The 16,368-nt window shown below is 39.2% G+C and overlaps 1 protein-coding gene across 3 annotated transcripts in view; it reads left to right on the top strand.

Moving 5' to 3' along the window:
* The window catches only part of LOC117942201 (mitogen-activated protein kinase kinase kinase kinase 5-like), a 38,355-nt gene that overhangs the window by 8,832 nt on the left and 13,155 nt on the right, over positions 1–16,368 (top strand). For all 3 annotated transcript variants that reach the window (XM_034867549.1, XM_034867548.1, XM_034867550.1), the window contains exons 2-14: positions 5,409–5,466; positions 6,939–7,029; positions 7,103–7,167; positions 8,424–8,479; positions 8,651–8,698; positions 10,392–10,434; positions 11,030–11,102; positions 11,394–11,525; positions 11,855–11,917; positions 12,233–12,314; positions 13,418–13,534; positions 14,113–14,188; positions 15,565–15,617. In XM_034867549.1, the coding sequence (XP_034723440.1) occupies positions 5,409–5,466; positions 6,939–7,029; positions 7,103–7,167; positions 8,424–8,479; positions 8,651–8,698; positions 10,392–10,434; positions 11,030–11,102; positions 11,394–11,525; positions 11,855–11,917; positions 12,233–12,314; positions 13,418–13,534; positions 14,113–14,188; positions 15,565–15,617 (957 nt within the window). The remainder of the gene's footprint in view (positions 1–5,408; positions 5,467–6,938; positions 7,030–7,102; positions 7,168–8,423; positions 8,480–8,650; positions 8,699–10,391; positions 10,435–11,029; positions 11,103–11,393; positions 11,526–11,854; positions 11,918–12,232; positions 12,315–13,417; positions 13,535–14,112; positions 14,189–15,564; positions 15,618–16,368) is intronic.

Below are 16,368 nucleotides of genomic sequence, written 5' to 3'. Positions count from 1 at the left end.
ACTCTAGATCATCCCTTTAATACCGGAGTTCCTCCACAGTGTTGCTGCTGTGTTTCAGCCGTGATAACATGAACTAACCCATGATTAGACGTTTCTGAACTTCCTAAAACACAAAGCTAAATCGTCCTCTGAGTGAAAGAACTCCTAGTCTAATTAATAAAAACAGATCTTGGTGTGGGCCGAATGCTTAGCCTGCGGTATTGTTCCTTGCAGCTTTCTTGAGAACCACTCATACAAACGTCCCATTCACATTCCACGGGTCCCGAGTAAAACACCTGCCATGACATACCTGCGCCCCTCACCCAAGTTGCAGCTACTTGTGGTGTTTAAGGAATAATCAGTTTTATTTTGACTGCTGACTCCTCGGTCCCCTTAACCCAACATTCTCACTCCAACATGCATACTGACGCCTGGTCAGGACCCGTGGGCGTCACCTTCGGTCTCTCTAGGTATCCCCTTATGAATGGACGGTGGTTGGTTTTAAAAGATGGACGTTTTAGTGACACACGGGACAAGAACGGGACACATACCATGATGTTGTTTCACTGTGTGTGTGTGTGTGTGTGTGTGTGTGTGTGTGTCTGTGTGTGCGTGTGTGTGTGTGTGTGCAAGTGTGAAATTGTAATTTTTTTGAACAGGGACAGTGCACAAAAGACATTAATAGATGTCCTCTGCCAGGTGGTAGCAAATTGCTAATTTCCGCCCGTAGTCCCTGTGTTTGTGTATGTGTGTGTGTGTGTGTGTGTGTGTATTTGTGTGTGTGAGTGAGTGTGATTTACAGAGCTCAGAGAAAGGAAAGACCCCTGAAACTAGAAAACACACACTTCAAGGTGGAAATGTTGCTGCGGCTTCTGCTGTGACGTCCAGTTGTTTGTGTGCATGTGTGCATGTGTGTGTGTGTGTGTGCGTGTGTGTGTGTTGGTTGTTTACTTGTTGGCTGTCTTTCCTCCTAGTGACCTCTCTGATGACACACACACACTGACACTAACACAAACACTCCTTCGATTGAGTGGAGTTTCCACTGTCATTGTTGCCACTCTGTGCTTTTGTTTGTCTCAACTGTCCTCTACGTGTCTGATACTGTCCGCATGTCTGTTACTGTCCACATGTCTGATACTGTCCACATGTCTGTTACTGTCCACATGTCTGATACTGTCCACATGTCTGATACTGTCCACAGGTCTGATACTGTCCACATGTCTGATACTGTCCACATGTCTGATACTGTCCACATGTCGGTTACTGTCCACATGTCTGATACTGTACACCTGTCTGATACTGTCCACATGTCTGATACTGTCCACATGTCTGATACTGTCCACATGTCTGATACTGTACACCTGTCTGATACTGTCCACATGTCTGATACTGTCCACCTGTCTGATACTGTCCACATGTCTGATACTGTCCACATGTCTGATACTGTCCACATGTCTGATACTGTACACATGTCTGATACTGTCCACATGTCTGATACTGTCCACCTGTCTGTTACTGTCCACATGTCTGATACTGTGCACATGTCTGATACTGTCCACAGGTCTGATACTGTCCACCTGTCTGTTACTGTCCACATGTCTGATACTGTCCACATGTCTGATACTGTCCACATGTCTGATACTGTACACAGGTTCTGCTGCTTCCTACAAGAAGAGATTTACCTGCCAGGAATGGCTCTGTTTAAAGTAGAGCTGTTGTGTAATAACATGACTAACTTTCTCAGACACACATTTCACAGATACATCAGATGAATATATATGTATATATGTATATAAAGATATCTGCGTTGAATGTAAGCCAAATGTTGACGACCGACCGTCCTCCACCGCCACCACAACTACCCGACTTTCCACTGTGACATTTCAACGTCATCAACACACGTCCAACTGTGAAGTGTCAGCTTCCATTACGGTTCGTTGTTTTCATTTTCCGACAAAGGGAAAGCAGTGGCTTGGCAGCGGAGGTGGTCACCGCCTGCCTTCTGAGTCGTGTCTCGAAAAAGTTGCCTCTTCTTTGTTTTTGAGGGGAAAGTGTTTCCCTCATTTGATTAGCATCCTAAACGCTAACAACGTCCTGCTCATTTCATGAAATATGCGTCAACAAACCTGTTTTGTTTTAACACTTCAGTGACGACAGGGAGAGACGAGCGGAACTGTTCGATATACGGATTACGAAGCATTTTATCTTTTGATTGTAGTCATAATGCTCTCCGTCTGAGAGGATTTGAACCTTTGACTGATATTTGGTGCTGTAATAACCAATGTGTCATGTTTTTAAAAAATCCCTCTGTGAGGCAGTGGAGTTTCCGTTGTGTGTGTGTGCCGGTCCTCGCTGACCGAGTACACTTCTGACTGTTGTGTATTTCATGGGTGACTGAATGTGAGTGAGTAGGTGGCCAGTCATGTCTAAACTACTGTCTGGTATATGCAATGGTGGAAGAAGTATTCAGATCTTTTACATAAGAGTACCAACGGCAAGGGCGCCCGGATGGCTCAGTTGGTGGAGCGGGCGCCCGTGTGCAGAGCCCATTGCTCCGGGTTCGGCTCCGACCTGCGGCCCTTTGCTGCATGTCATTCCCCCCTCGATCTCCCCTTTCATATCTTCAGCTGTCCTGTCATTAAAGGCCTAAAATGCACAAAAAGAAGAGCATCAATACTATTACTTGGTAGGCAGAATGGCCCATTTTAAAATATCATAAATGATATTGCTGAATTATAAACATTGATGCATTAATATGTTCATCATTCTAAAATAAGTAGGCTAGTAGCGGTAAATGTTCTTTAGTCATCTGAACATCTTTGAGTGGTGGACAAAACAACAGATTTGAAGACGTCATCTTGGGCTTTGGGAAACAAGCACTGACATTTCTTCACCATTTTCTGACATTTTATAGACCAAACAAATAATCCATTAATTGAGAAATTAATCGTAGCCTTAATTAATATAGAGATGTAATGCAAATATAATATAGAATATGATGAAAAGTAGTAATATGATGAAGTATAATCTCTCATCAGTGTTGTGTCTGTAATATAAAGTAATAATATCGTGAAATGGTTCCGTATTAATAAGTTTAGCTGTAATCTATTTTCAATAGTGATGTCAATGGAGATCGATTTCGTAAGGAGAGTTCCCACTGACACATTGGCTGTAGTTTTTTAAAGGCACAATGTAAAGATTCCCATTGTATTAATGCTTTGTAATGCCAATGTGTGAGCGTTAATGTAAAAACCGAGACCTTCCTCCTTCCTACTCTCTTGGTTGCCTATAAAAACCTGCACACTGATTTATTTTGTGTTAAGGACTTTGTCCGGGAAATCCAAAGGATGAGACGTTTATTCGCCTTTCCTCTTCGTACATCCATTCTTCAGCCAACAGCGTGCAACAACTAGCTAACATTAGCTTAGAAATGGAGCCCGCCAAAAAGCGGACTGGCCATCTGGCATACCGGGCATTTTCCCGGTGTGCTGACGTGCTTTTTTGGGCTAACAGCCCAAATTAATTATAATTCTTGTTTTTAATTCTTGTTTTTTTAGTCTGGCCCATGAACTGGCCCATAAAAGTGGTAAGCCTACACTGGTGGCTCATTGTTTTTTTCAATTGACACTGGGCTGGCCAAAAACACTTTAAAAATATCACTTTTTTTCAGTACACTCCCCTACTCTCACAATAACATGGACTAGTCCGTAATAAAGATAAACACAGTGAGAGAAGAACTGGGAAGTACACAAACAGAGACAAAGCAAGGGGGGAACTGGGGCGTTTGATTGACGTGAGCAACAGGATCATATCAGCAGTTTAATTTACTGCCACCAGTGTTATAAATAACCAGGATTTTTGGCTACCTTAAATAATAATATATGTACTTTAGTCTCTCATTGCTGAATAGAAAGTCTGGCTACATCACAGATATATTCTGGGATAGGAGAAAATAACGGCCTGGGCTGTTTGCTTGTTTTTAAAGGTCCCATGGCGTGAAAATGTCACATTATGAGGTTTTTTTAACATTAATATGAGTACCCCCAACCTTTCCATGGTCCAACAGTGGCTAGGTGTAAACCGAGCCCTGGGTATCCTGCTCTGCCTTTGACAAAAATGAAAGCTCAGATGGGCCGAGCTGGAGTCTGGATCAAAAACACTTGATCCTTCCCAGAAAGAACCCGGCGGGCCTGTCTTGTTGCATGATCCAAAGGTTCTTCAAAACTTGACATTTTCAGTGTGTAGCTTGCTAGCTCGAAGGTTGCCTTGTTTTCCAGAAGCGTAGTGATCTGGAGAACGGCAACACGCAGAGAGAGAAATCTGAGGGACGTCCGGCGCATCAACCATGTGCCGGATGTAGGCAATAATCCTGGAAATGTACTTCCATTGATCCAGACTATATGAACTCTGATGGGGTCAAGTACCTTTATGCAAACGTTATTTTAACAGCAGCATATTTAGTTGTTTGCAGCTTTTCTGTTTGACATGATGTGTCATTCAGCCTAATACCATGTTATTATTTTACAGTGAAAGAACTTTTAATCACAATGTTACAGAAAAGTTGCTTCAACAGAATCCATCAGCTTGGACAATAAGATATTAAAGTATGAACATATACTTATTAATAGTGTGAATAAACAAAGAGAAGTGAGACCGCTTTCTGTTGTCACACTTTTAAAGGTCAGTGTGTGTGTGTGTGTGTGTAGGAGCTGTGTGTGTGTGTGTGTGTGTGTGTGTGTGTGTGTGTGTGTGTGTGTCTTTAGTGGTGTGGTCTGTTGTTTGTTGCACTCTACTGATCTGGACAGAAAACATGCAAATGAAGCTCTGTGGCACTCAAGAAAACGCACCACATTTATGACGACTATTGTAGGTACATTTACTCATGTAATTTACTTCAGTACGTGTTTGAAGTACAAACACACTTATACTTGAGTGTTTCTATTTTATGCTACTTTATACTTCCACTCCACCACACCTCACAGGCAAACACGCTCCTTTTACTCCAATACATTTAGTTACTTTTCAGATTCAGATCAACACTACAAAATATAATCAACTAATAAATGATGATGTTTTATTATAGGTTAGCAGTTCAGCTGTTTATAAAGAAGTTAAATGAGCTCCACCTTTTCCAGCTCCAACATGAAAGTAATGAACACATGAATGCATCACTAATTAGGGCTGTGTATTGTAACCTATTGATAATTATGATCCAGTGATATAATATGATTCTGAAATGGTCCACTCTGCATGATGAGTATGTATTTGAATGCTGATACTATTGTACTTTGACTTGAGTAAGATGTTGTAATTCAGGCATTTTACTTGTAACATAGTATTTCTTCACTGTAGTGTTGCTACTTTTACTTAAGTCCAAGATGTGAATCCTGTAAAAGTATTAACCGGTGAATGTGTCTTTGTGTGTTCAGGCACGTAACAAGCAGAATGGGGAGCTGGCGGCCATTAAGGTCATCAAGATGGAACCAGGTGAGATTTGTCTTTGAGTGTTCATGCTTTTAAGAGAGAGGCATTATGACGTGTTTGTAATAATGCCCGAGGCCTGAGAGGACACTGAAATACAAGCCTTTAGATGTTCTACCAAAGCACCTGCACAAAGGTGACAAACATGTTTCCAGCCTAGTATATTTACTCCTTAACTCAAGTACTGTGCCTACACATGCTCCCGTGGAGGGTTCATCATATTAAGGACTATCCTGAGTGAAAAAGTGGGAGTATACATGTACAACTAGACCTTTTTGTTATACTCATATGTATATATGCACACACCAGTTTTAAAAAGAGCTTATTGTTTGTTTAATATCATGTCCTTCTTGTTTCAGGGAGGTATAGGGAAGTAGTAACATAATAGCTGAGTGGGAGTTGCATCTGTCAGTATTTAAACTCAGACATTTAGACAGACAGTGTTGATACACAACGGGGGGTAAGCCGGCCTCCACTAAGCGTAGCTCCAGTGGCGCCATTTTGATGCTACATAGCACTCACCCGCAGTTAGCAGTCCGTTGACTGCCATTCATTTTGACGTCACTTTGACAGCAAATATCTTCCATCTGAAGCGTTTAAAGACTCTTTTCGTCCATTGTTTATTTCGAAAGAAACACAACAATGTTTAAAAGGCAGTTTTTGTACAAAATAGGCCCACAATTGTGTCAGAACCACGCAACTCACTATCGCACAGTAGAGGAATTACCGTAAAATACAGGATAAGCTCACAGACAGTTTTGACCTACATTAGCTGTTTAGGTTTAATTACTAATGTTAACTAGCGTTTTAGTTGGCAGTAATTAGCCTGTGGCTATGTTATCTCCTAACATGTACCTACGCTCTCCGTCTCTGCTGATTGGGAACGATTGAGATTTCTCTTGCACGTCTACCAGAAGACTTACAACTTTCAGACACGTTGCTGAAGTCACATCTACGTCTTCAAGCTCAGTTGGAGGCTGCGCAGTAACACTCAGCATCACCGGAAAAGAGCGTCTTATAGCCTTCACTGGTCTCCGTTGACAGCAACGGCGTCATATTGTCCATGTCTTATACTGTCTGTCACAATACAGCACCATAAAGAAAACACCTTAATGACAGCAGGTGTGATAAAACACTACCACTTTTGTCCAAAGCGGCCGCTAAAATCCACACAAACTGAAAGCCTCTTGAAGTAAAAAGTATGTGAGTATTATCATCATCAAAATGTACTCAAAGGTTCACGTGAGAACCACCTAACTTTTCATAGTTTCAGATAGTCAGCCCTGTTGATCAAAGAGGCTTTTCATGCTATTACCTCACAATAAACTTGAAAGGAAAGGAGTTTGATGTCTTAAAGTCTTGGTTATCATGCAGCGTGTTAGTGGGTACATGTACCCACTAACTGTGTTCATAAAGAATGTGACTAATGTGACTAAAATAACAAATATGTCTTCCCCCCATTCTGTCTGGTTCCACAGACGATGATTTTTCTATCATCCAGCAGGAAATTGTCATAGTGAGGAGCTGCAAACATCCCAACATAGTGGCTTATTATGGCAGCTACATCCGGTGAGTGGTCCGTCTCTGTGCCCCCCCCCCCATCATTAATGTCAGATAGACATTAACTCCTCTTTGTCTGCAGAGCCAACAAACTGTGGATCTGCATGGAGTTCTGTGGAGGAGGCTCCCTGCAGGATATCTACCATGGTGCGTGAGTGACTGATTGAGTTTATGTTTTGTGTTGATTGGTGACACACATAAATGCAAAAAACATTGAAGAAATATAAAATGCACGTAAGGGCAGAAACACGTGATGGCTTATATAAAAATACACCCCGAGGACATACCAAATGTAAACATTCAAAATCACCAATACATTTTAAGAATTAGAATTTCTAAAGAGTGATCTATTTTTCCAAATGGAATATTTCACGTGTGTGTGTGTGGGGGCAAATATTTGAGGAATCTGCCTTTAATGAGTTTTAATCTATTATATATTACTATTATATCACAAGTTTGAGGTGCTTGTACTTTACTTGGGTATTTCCATTTCCTGCTACTTTAATTTATACAAGATTTTTGCTGAGACTGGATGAAATTCCCAACTATTCCCAAAATGCTACGAGACGAGATAGTGTACCATGTCGCTATCGAGAGGCTTTTATTGAAGCTGGACATGTAAACGTAAATGGACTGTTCAGGTCTTTTCTAGTCTGAACTCAGGTTGAACTGGACCTCATGATGTTAATCATTGTGAAGCCGAGTTGTTTCTCTGTGCCTCTCTACAGTAGACGACTCAATAAAACGTTTTCACATCCAAATTTACAAAAAAAGACCTTTTAATCTTCCTCTTCATCTTTAGTATGGATTAAAATGTTCCGGTCTTCAGTTCTGATCTGCTTTACAACATTCATATCACCCCGTAAATCACTCAAAGTGGGGTCAGGGGACGGCCAGGGGTCCTTCAAAGCTTGTCCCCTGCAAAAAGGGGAAGATTTGATTTTTTAAACCATACTCCATGTAACACAATGACATAATGCATGGATTTATTACTGTAAAAAAACATTAAAATACAATTTAAAATACAATTTTATGGAGGACCCTGGGATTAAGTATTGGGGAATTACTTTTCCACGGGCTGGAATTTGAACCTGAATTTGCTGGAATAGATGAACCTACACGTTCCACCAAAACAAGGTCCTTCCAGAGGCTGTTTTGCAGCGGCACCATGGCTCCATCCGTTGCTTAGCGACACCCAAATTGATGGTGATTGGTTTAAAGAAATGCCAATTAAACCAGAGCACGTTTCACTCACATCCCAGAATGCTATGCGGCCTATCCAGACCCTCCTTCGCAGCGCTGAATGCGTGACTTTTCAAACGAACCTTGATCACTTACAGTAATCTATTCTGGAGGCTGTAAACTATTAGTAATGAATTATTAAAAGTAAATGTGTTCCACAGTGACCGGTCCTCTGTCTGAGCCCCAGATCGCCTACATCTGCAGGGAGATGCTGCAGGTAAGTACTCACTCCCTTTAAAGGATTAACTCTGGAGCTGCTCATAATGACGGCCACGGCACAACTGCTTTATTCCATTCATTCTGTGTTTATTTATCTTTTTCTCTTCATTTCTGAAATGGGTTTAACAGTAGAAATTAACAAGTGAAAGCTTTTATTTATATCACCCAGGGTCTTGACTACCTGCATGCACAGAAGAAAATCCACAGAGACATCAAGGTAAACACGTCTGACTTTCATTCTCCATTCTTGTTTACTCGTATCTTGTATCTTATTTGTGGTAAACGCACGTTAGACTACAGTAGGGGAAACATGACGCTTGCTGTTGGAATAAGTGGGTCGGATAATAAGACGTAAACAAGAACAAAGTACACACTGAGCCCCAGGATCAGGGAAGTCCTGTTTCTAACACAGAAGACCAATCATCGTCATAAGAAGGATGAAGGTGGAGGAACCAATACAGAAAGGGAGACGAGGTTACGAATAAAAAGAAAGGATTTTTAATTAACACAATATCAAAGTGCCAAACACAAAAAGACCTATATGGGTGCTGCCTATGTAAACAAAGAAATTCCAAACACAACTAAGAGAGCACAGCACCCCACCCACTCGCCAAATCATATCACATGTAGAATATTAACTGTAGTGGCAATCTGTCCACAAGTAATGCCACTGGGTGAAATCTGAAGCCCTTTCCAACTCTTGCTGTTGCAATTAATGAGGTTGGCCGTCGTCGTACGTTTAATCCTTCATTGTACAAAGAGCGTAGATAAAAGCACACACAAAAAGAAAGACCTCACTGATTAAAAGCCGAGAACGACGAGATCTAAAAACATTACTCTCACACAGCTGAGGTTGAAAAACTGTGTGGCTTCCCGGATCCAGATTCCCCTTCCACCTCACCTGTGATTCCCTTTATTACCTCCAAGCTAAATACAATAAGCTTTAAAAGGTTTCTCGGCTCACCAGGAAAATGCATCGTCACAAAGCTGAAAACTTTTAAACTTTTTAAAAGTCCTGTGGTTCTCACAGGACATTGATGCTACAAACATGTGATGATTAGAGAATATGATGCATTGCTGCAGATTAAACTAGCCAACAGTATATAAATGAACACAACCTTAAACGTCTACAGCAGGAATATGCAACATACACATCACACATACACAGAAATATTAATCCAGATTAATTAGATATAATAATAATAAGTTTATTTGATTTAGCTCCTTTTACAGACAAATTCACAAAGTGTTTCACAAGATAAATGTGTGTATGTGTAAATATAAATATAGAACAATCCAACAGATAATAAACAAGGGAGAAAAGAACATAGGCCTACTTTCAGAATTAACATTGAAAATTATGAAACAGTTTAAAGCTAAAAACCCATAGTTTCCAATCAATACAGTACAATCCAACAGATAATGAACAAGGGAAAAAAGAAAATAATTATTGAATGACCAATGACAATATAATAGGAAAACACGGACAGGGAACAGTAAGTACACAGTAAGTACTTTAAGTACTTTTCTGTGAATGTTTTTTTTTTAGTAGCGAGGTTTTGAATGCAGGACTTTTGACTTGTAGTAGAGAATTTTCTCAGTGGGGTGTTTTTACATGTAAATACTGAATACCATACTGAGTAAATCTTACTTACTGACATTAGTGCAGCTGAAAATGAGCAGATAGAGAGAGAAGATACTCGGCACACTACAACAGTCAGTCCACCCAGTGATCTTTTACTTCTACTTTTAGAGTTTACAGGTTTTTGATCTCTACCCTATGTGGGCTCAGTTAAAGATCACCGAGAGGAGAGTGTTCGCATGATGAGACGTGTCTCTGGTTGTGTTTGGGTTGATTTGTGTCTCTCTCTCTCTCTCTCTCTCTCTCTCTCTCTCTCTCTTGCCTCCAGGGTGCCAACATCCTCCTCAATGATCAGGGCGAGGTCAGGCTGGGTAGGTGCATGTTTCACTCTGTGCGCTCTGTGCTGAACCGCTGTGGTGAAGATGAGTCACTCTCTGCATCACTGACATCACAGACGCATGGGCGCAGTAATCCAAACTGGCCTGTGCAACCCACCCCAAAAACCTAACAAAAAACAGTGTGAAGTGTTTGACGTTAAACCTTCTCAACCCCTCCAATGTTGAACCAAAAGTTACGTCTTTACGGACCCCTCAAATCCTCTCAGTTGTCTCGGTTGGATCTTATTTAAGGACTCAACTGGTCCTGTCTGTGTTGTGGTGGTCTGAATTAGGGCTGACACAAAGATTATTTCCATTGTCAGTTAGCCTGTCCATTGATTTTTTTTTTTTCATTGTTTTTTTTAATTGGGTCTATGCTCATGTCTGCCGTGATGGTGCTGTCACAGTGTGCAGTAATTCTGAAATCAAAGTAGATAGTAGAAATACAAAGCCCATGAATTTGTATTCAGAGGCTTGATTTGAGTTCTTTTACAAAGAGTCACTCAAGACTTGCAGAAATCGGTCTTGTTAAGTATATTTTAACCAAATCTGGTTGTTCTTTGTATTCTTTGTTTCCTCTGTTGTGTAGCTGACTTTGGGATCTCGGCTCAGATCACTGCCACTCTGGCCCGGCGGATGTCCTTCATCGGGACGCCATATTGGTGAGATCCAAACCCAGAGATCAGTCTCTCTGCTGCTTTTAATGTTACAGGTCTTGATCCTAATAGGTTAGAAAACATGTTTAGCTCCGCTTTGGCCGTCTAAAGTAAGCTTGTTTCTCGCTTTAGCGTTGACCAACAACACTCATTAAAAGTAGTTTAGAATTACAAGAAAGCAGAAGGTAACAGACATCCGGCGCAATGTCCGTCGGCACCAGACCAATCCGGGAAGTGGAACGTCGTTGATTCTGACAAAAAGTCCTTCAGTTGTTGCTGTTCCCCTCCTGTCCTCAGGATGGCGCCAGAGGTGGCGGCGGTGGAGATCAAAGGCGGCTACAACGAGCTGTGTGACATCTGGTCTGTGGGCATCACAGCCATCGAGCTGGCTGAGCTGCAGCCGCCCATGTTTGATGTCCACCCGCTGCGGTAAACACACACACACACACACACCTGTGGTTAAATGGAATGAGGACATTTAATCAAGTACTGTACTTAACAACACAACTTTAATTGACTATTTACATTTTCTGCTACTTTAAACGTCTACTCCCCTACTGCACTTTACTTTGTAGAGACTTTTCATTTCCTTTTTTCTAACAGCTTTCCTCTCTTCACATTGCTGAAGTAAAACAAAACACACTGCACATTATCAGTTCATCTTGCATACTGAATCTGTTGCAGGAGAGACCAGGCTTGTGCATAAATATGTGACATTCAGTCTCCCAGAGTCTCATTGACTGTGTTTCTTCCTGCAGAGTCCTGTTCCTCATGTCCAAGAGCGGCTACCAGCCTCCTAAACTGAAGGACAAGTCTAAATGGTAAATCAAATCACATTATATTTAATCATTAGATCATGGGAGCGAATGGTACCTATTGTATCAATCCAGCTGTTGCTGTTGGTCTTGCATTTAGATTTCCAGCCGTGAACAGATGTTTTCTCAGTGAATGCTTATGAAAAATGTAAATTGGAAAATGTACAGTTATAGTCTGGATAGGCCAACAACAGATGTAAATGTTTTGACTATGTTGTACTAATACTGTGATTATTAGGATCTAAATACAAGCATTTAGTCTATGTATATATGTGTGTTACTGGATGTTCCAAGATGCTCCAACATGTCTCCTGTCTGCAGGTCCTCCATGTTTTATAACTTTGTAAAGGCCATGTTGGTGAGGAACCCGAAGAAGAGACCCAGCGCCTCCAAGTTACTCACAGTCAGTACTGCTCACATGTGCTCCAGTTCAGGTGTATTTGGTGTCATTTCTTAATCAAATCAACCTTAATCTAACTATGTTTTGGCATGATTTGTACCCAAACTGTCACACATCCAAGAGCAGCTATAGTTACAGCAGTCCACGGAGTAAAAAAAAAAAAGAAGAGTCTTTATAAGATGACTACTTCACATTTAACCCTCATGCTGTCCACGGGTCAAATTGGCCCGTTGCCCTATATCAATGTTCTTTTTAATTCCCCAAAATAACACGATTGATTCCACACAACGCTCTTTGGCATGTACAAATCTCTACTTTCACAAATTTTGGGGTGTCTTATTCAGTTTTATAGCATTTGGAAAAAACATTGAGGTGGTGTTGAAATAGTAATGAGTAAAAGTTGACATAAAGATAAAAAGTAAAACTAGAGACAAGACGGGACAGAGAGCAGACTTCAAAATAAAACAGGAAACAGAACATACAGACAGACACTCACAGGGGAGTACAAGACGGGGACAGCAACACAAGACACAAGTTAGGAAGCAAGACAAGACAGGACCAAAACCACAGAAGGAGAAAAAGAAAAGAAAAGAAAAACCCAAAACCACAACACATGGGTTTCTGTGTAGCTCACCTGGTAGAGCATCCCTGTATGAAGGCTTAATACTCAACAAAGTGGTTGCGGGTTCAAATCCATATATTGATTCTTTCATATCTAAGCTATCTAATGAAGGCCTAAACTGCCAAAAAAAAACATTCAACTCACAAGTCTGTCTTAATACATTTGCATAGACTCAATCCTGTCTACTTCAACCAATCAGGTGTTGGAGCTGGGCTCTAACAAAAGGTCTCACTCACAGTGGTCCATGCAAAAGGCTTGGTTCAGACTCTAAACTAGAGCAAAGGCAGACCGACTTCATTAAATCAGGAGACCCAAAAAGAAAGTAACATTTTAGCAAGTTAATCAGTGAACAGGAAAGAGGACATCAGGATGAAATCAGACTTAAACTGTTAGGTCGTTCATTTTTTTCTACATCAGTCTCGGTCTTGGAGCCTACTCACTGTTTCTCTTTCTCTTTCCCCACCTTGCTCCCTCTCTTCCACAGAACATGTTTTTGACCCAGCAAGGCCTGAACCAGGAGCTGACCCTGGACCTGCTGGAGAAGTATCGCCACCCTGAGAAACACAAGCCCTGCCTGGTGACGGAGGACGACGAGATGGAGGTCTCAACCACATTCTTTACTGACTCTATTTAAACAACATGAAGCTGAAACATGACGTGAAGCTCTCCATTGATATTAACACTCGGACCAATCACGACCATCTGTTTCGATTTTTTTAACTCGACTTTTAATTTTAAATTAAGCATTAACGTGAGACACTAAAGGCAAAAACATAATTTTTAATTGAAATTGAAATTTAAAAAAATATTTTTTTAATGGCCGTTTACAGTATTTTCTGATTCATTAAGTGATAATAAAAGAGAAATTTCCCAGTAAAAGACTTTGATTCTAATATGTCAGCAAAATAAAACAAGAAATGTGAACCTGACTTTATCGGATGTTCATATTTTTGTTCTGGAAATGTATTTTTCGTAATTGAACATAACACTCAGAAAACTTGTAACATAAAAAAAAGTTCCTAATGTAACTAATCAACTGGTTAAAGCTATATTTTGATAGTTCAAATATTTTCCTATTCAGCTGTAGTGTTTCTGCTTAAAATGTGTATTTAGCCAGCTGATCACAGACTGATCACAGACGCTGATCACATTAATAACGTGTCTTCTTGTTGATTTAAGGTGACAGGGTCTTTGAGGAGGATCCAGTCCGTCAACAAGCACAACCAGGCCGAGAGGACCAACTCCGACATCAGCTGTAAGAATTCACTCTTTCACCTTAACTATCAACAACCTTATGATGTGGAATCTGTCAGATTTATGACACAATGGAGAGTTTTACATACATATTCATTTAATATCAACATTTTCAGTCAACAATCAAAACAAGACATTTAACTCTTTATCTGCTGTAGAAATCACACAAACTGTGTATATATATATATATACAGTATATATACAGTGAGGAAAATAATTATTTGAACACCCTGCTATTTTGCAAGTTCTCCCACTTAGAAATCATGGAGGGGTCTGAAATAGTCAACATAGTTGCATGTCCACTGTGAGGGACATAGTTAAAAAAAAATACTTATTTTCCTCACTGTATATATATGTATATATATATGTATATACATATATATATACATAAGTAAGTGTCCTGCATTCAAAGTCTTCCCTAGAGCAAAAGTATTGGCTTTAAAGTATACTTACTAAGTACCAAGAGTAAAGTACTGATGCAGAATGGCCCATTTCAGAATCATATACCTATATTATATTTTTTGATTATAATTATTGATGCATTCTTGTGTTTATCACTTTAATGTTGCAACTGGTAAACATGGAGATTATTTTAATTATTTTGTCTGCAAAATAACTTCACTTGTCAAATACATGTAGTGGAGTAAAAGTGCAATACAGCATAACAATATACTGTAAAAGTACATGCACACAGCATGTAGTACATAAGAAAACCATCATCATGTTTATGACAACATGAAATCCTCATTCTAAATTATATTATATAATAATAATAATAATAATAATACTAAAAACAGCAAAACAAATACTATACAGCAAAACAAATACTATACAGCAAAACAAATACTATACAGCAAAACAAATACTATACAACATAAAACAGCAAAACAAATACTATACAGCAAAACAAATACTTTATAGTATATATTATCACTGTTGGGCAGAAACCTTGTATCTCCATATTTCAATATTATTGTTATTATTATTAATTTTTCTCATAAATGAATGCTATTGGTCACCCTTTACGTCCGTCTGTGTGTTTTACACATATTTAAACAGCGTTGAGACAAAAACATCAGTTTTAGAAATGCAAGGTTTTTGCCCGACAGCGACGATATAGAATATTAATATCCATTTAGGAGGAGAGAGGATGATATTCTTGTAGCTGCGGCCTTCATGAATACTTTTCTTCTCATTCCTTCTTTTCTCTTCTTCACCGATTCGCTCAGTATTTATTTCTACTGTAACATTCCAGCCATCAATTATCTTTCTTTTGCTCTCAATTTACTGGATGATATTAATGCTGGTGAAATAATACACATTTATTCTGTTATGATTTAAATTAAATGTTAATTTACTTTGTTTCTGGTTGCTCAGTGGAACAGATTTACACTCGGAGGCCTGTGAAGAAAGAATCACCAAACACAACAGTGAGTTTGTTACACTTTCAACGTCGCAGACACCCATGCATATACAAACATAAACAAACATATACAAACATATACAAACAAATACAAACAAATACAAACATATACAAACATATACAGACATAAACAAACATATACAAACATATACAAACAAATACAAACAAATACAAACATATACAAACACATACAAACATATACAAACATATACAAACATAAACAAACACATACAAACATATACAAACATATACAAACATATACAAACATATACAAACATATACAAACACATACAAACAAATACAAACAAATACAAACATATACAAACATATACAAACATAAACAAACATATACAAACATATACAAACAAATACAAACAAATACAAACATATACAAACACATGCAAACATAAACAAACATATACAAACATATACAAACATATACAAACATATACAAACATAAACAAACACATACAAACATATACAAACATATACAAACATATACAAACATATACAAACACACGCAAACACATACAAACACATACAAACACACCCATGCATATACAAACATATACACACATACACAAACATATACACACATACACAAACATATACAAACATATACAAACACATACAAACACACCCATGCATATACAAACACATACACACATAAACACACATACACAAACATATACACACATACACAAACATATACACACATACACAAACATATACACACATACACAAACATATACAAACAT

Source organism: Etheostoma cragini, chromosome 3 (assembly GCF_013103735.1).
Source record: "Etheostoma cragini isolate CJK2018 chromosome 3, CSU_Ecrag_1.0, whole genome shotgun sequence".
Lineage (NCBI taxonomy): Eukaryota > Metazoa > Chordata > Actinopteri > Perciformes > Percidae > Etheostoma > Etheostoma cragini.
Note: the sequence above shows the minus strand (reverse complement) of the source record. Positions and strands in the feature narration are given on the sequence as shown.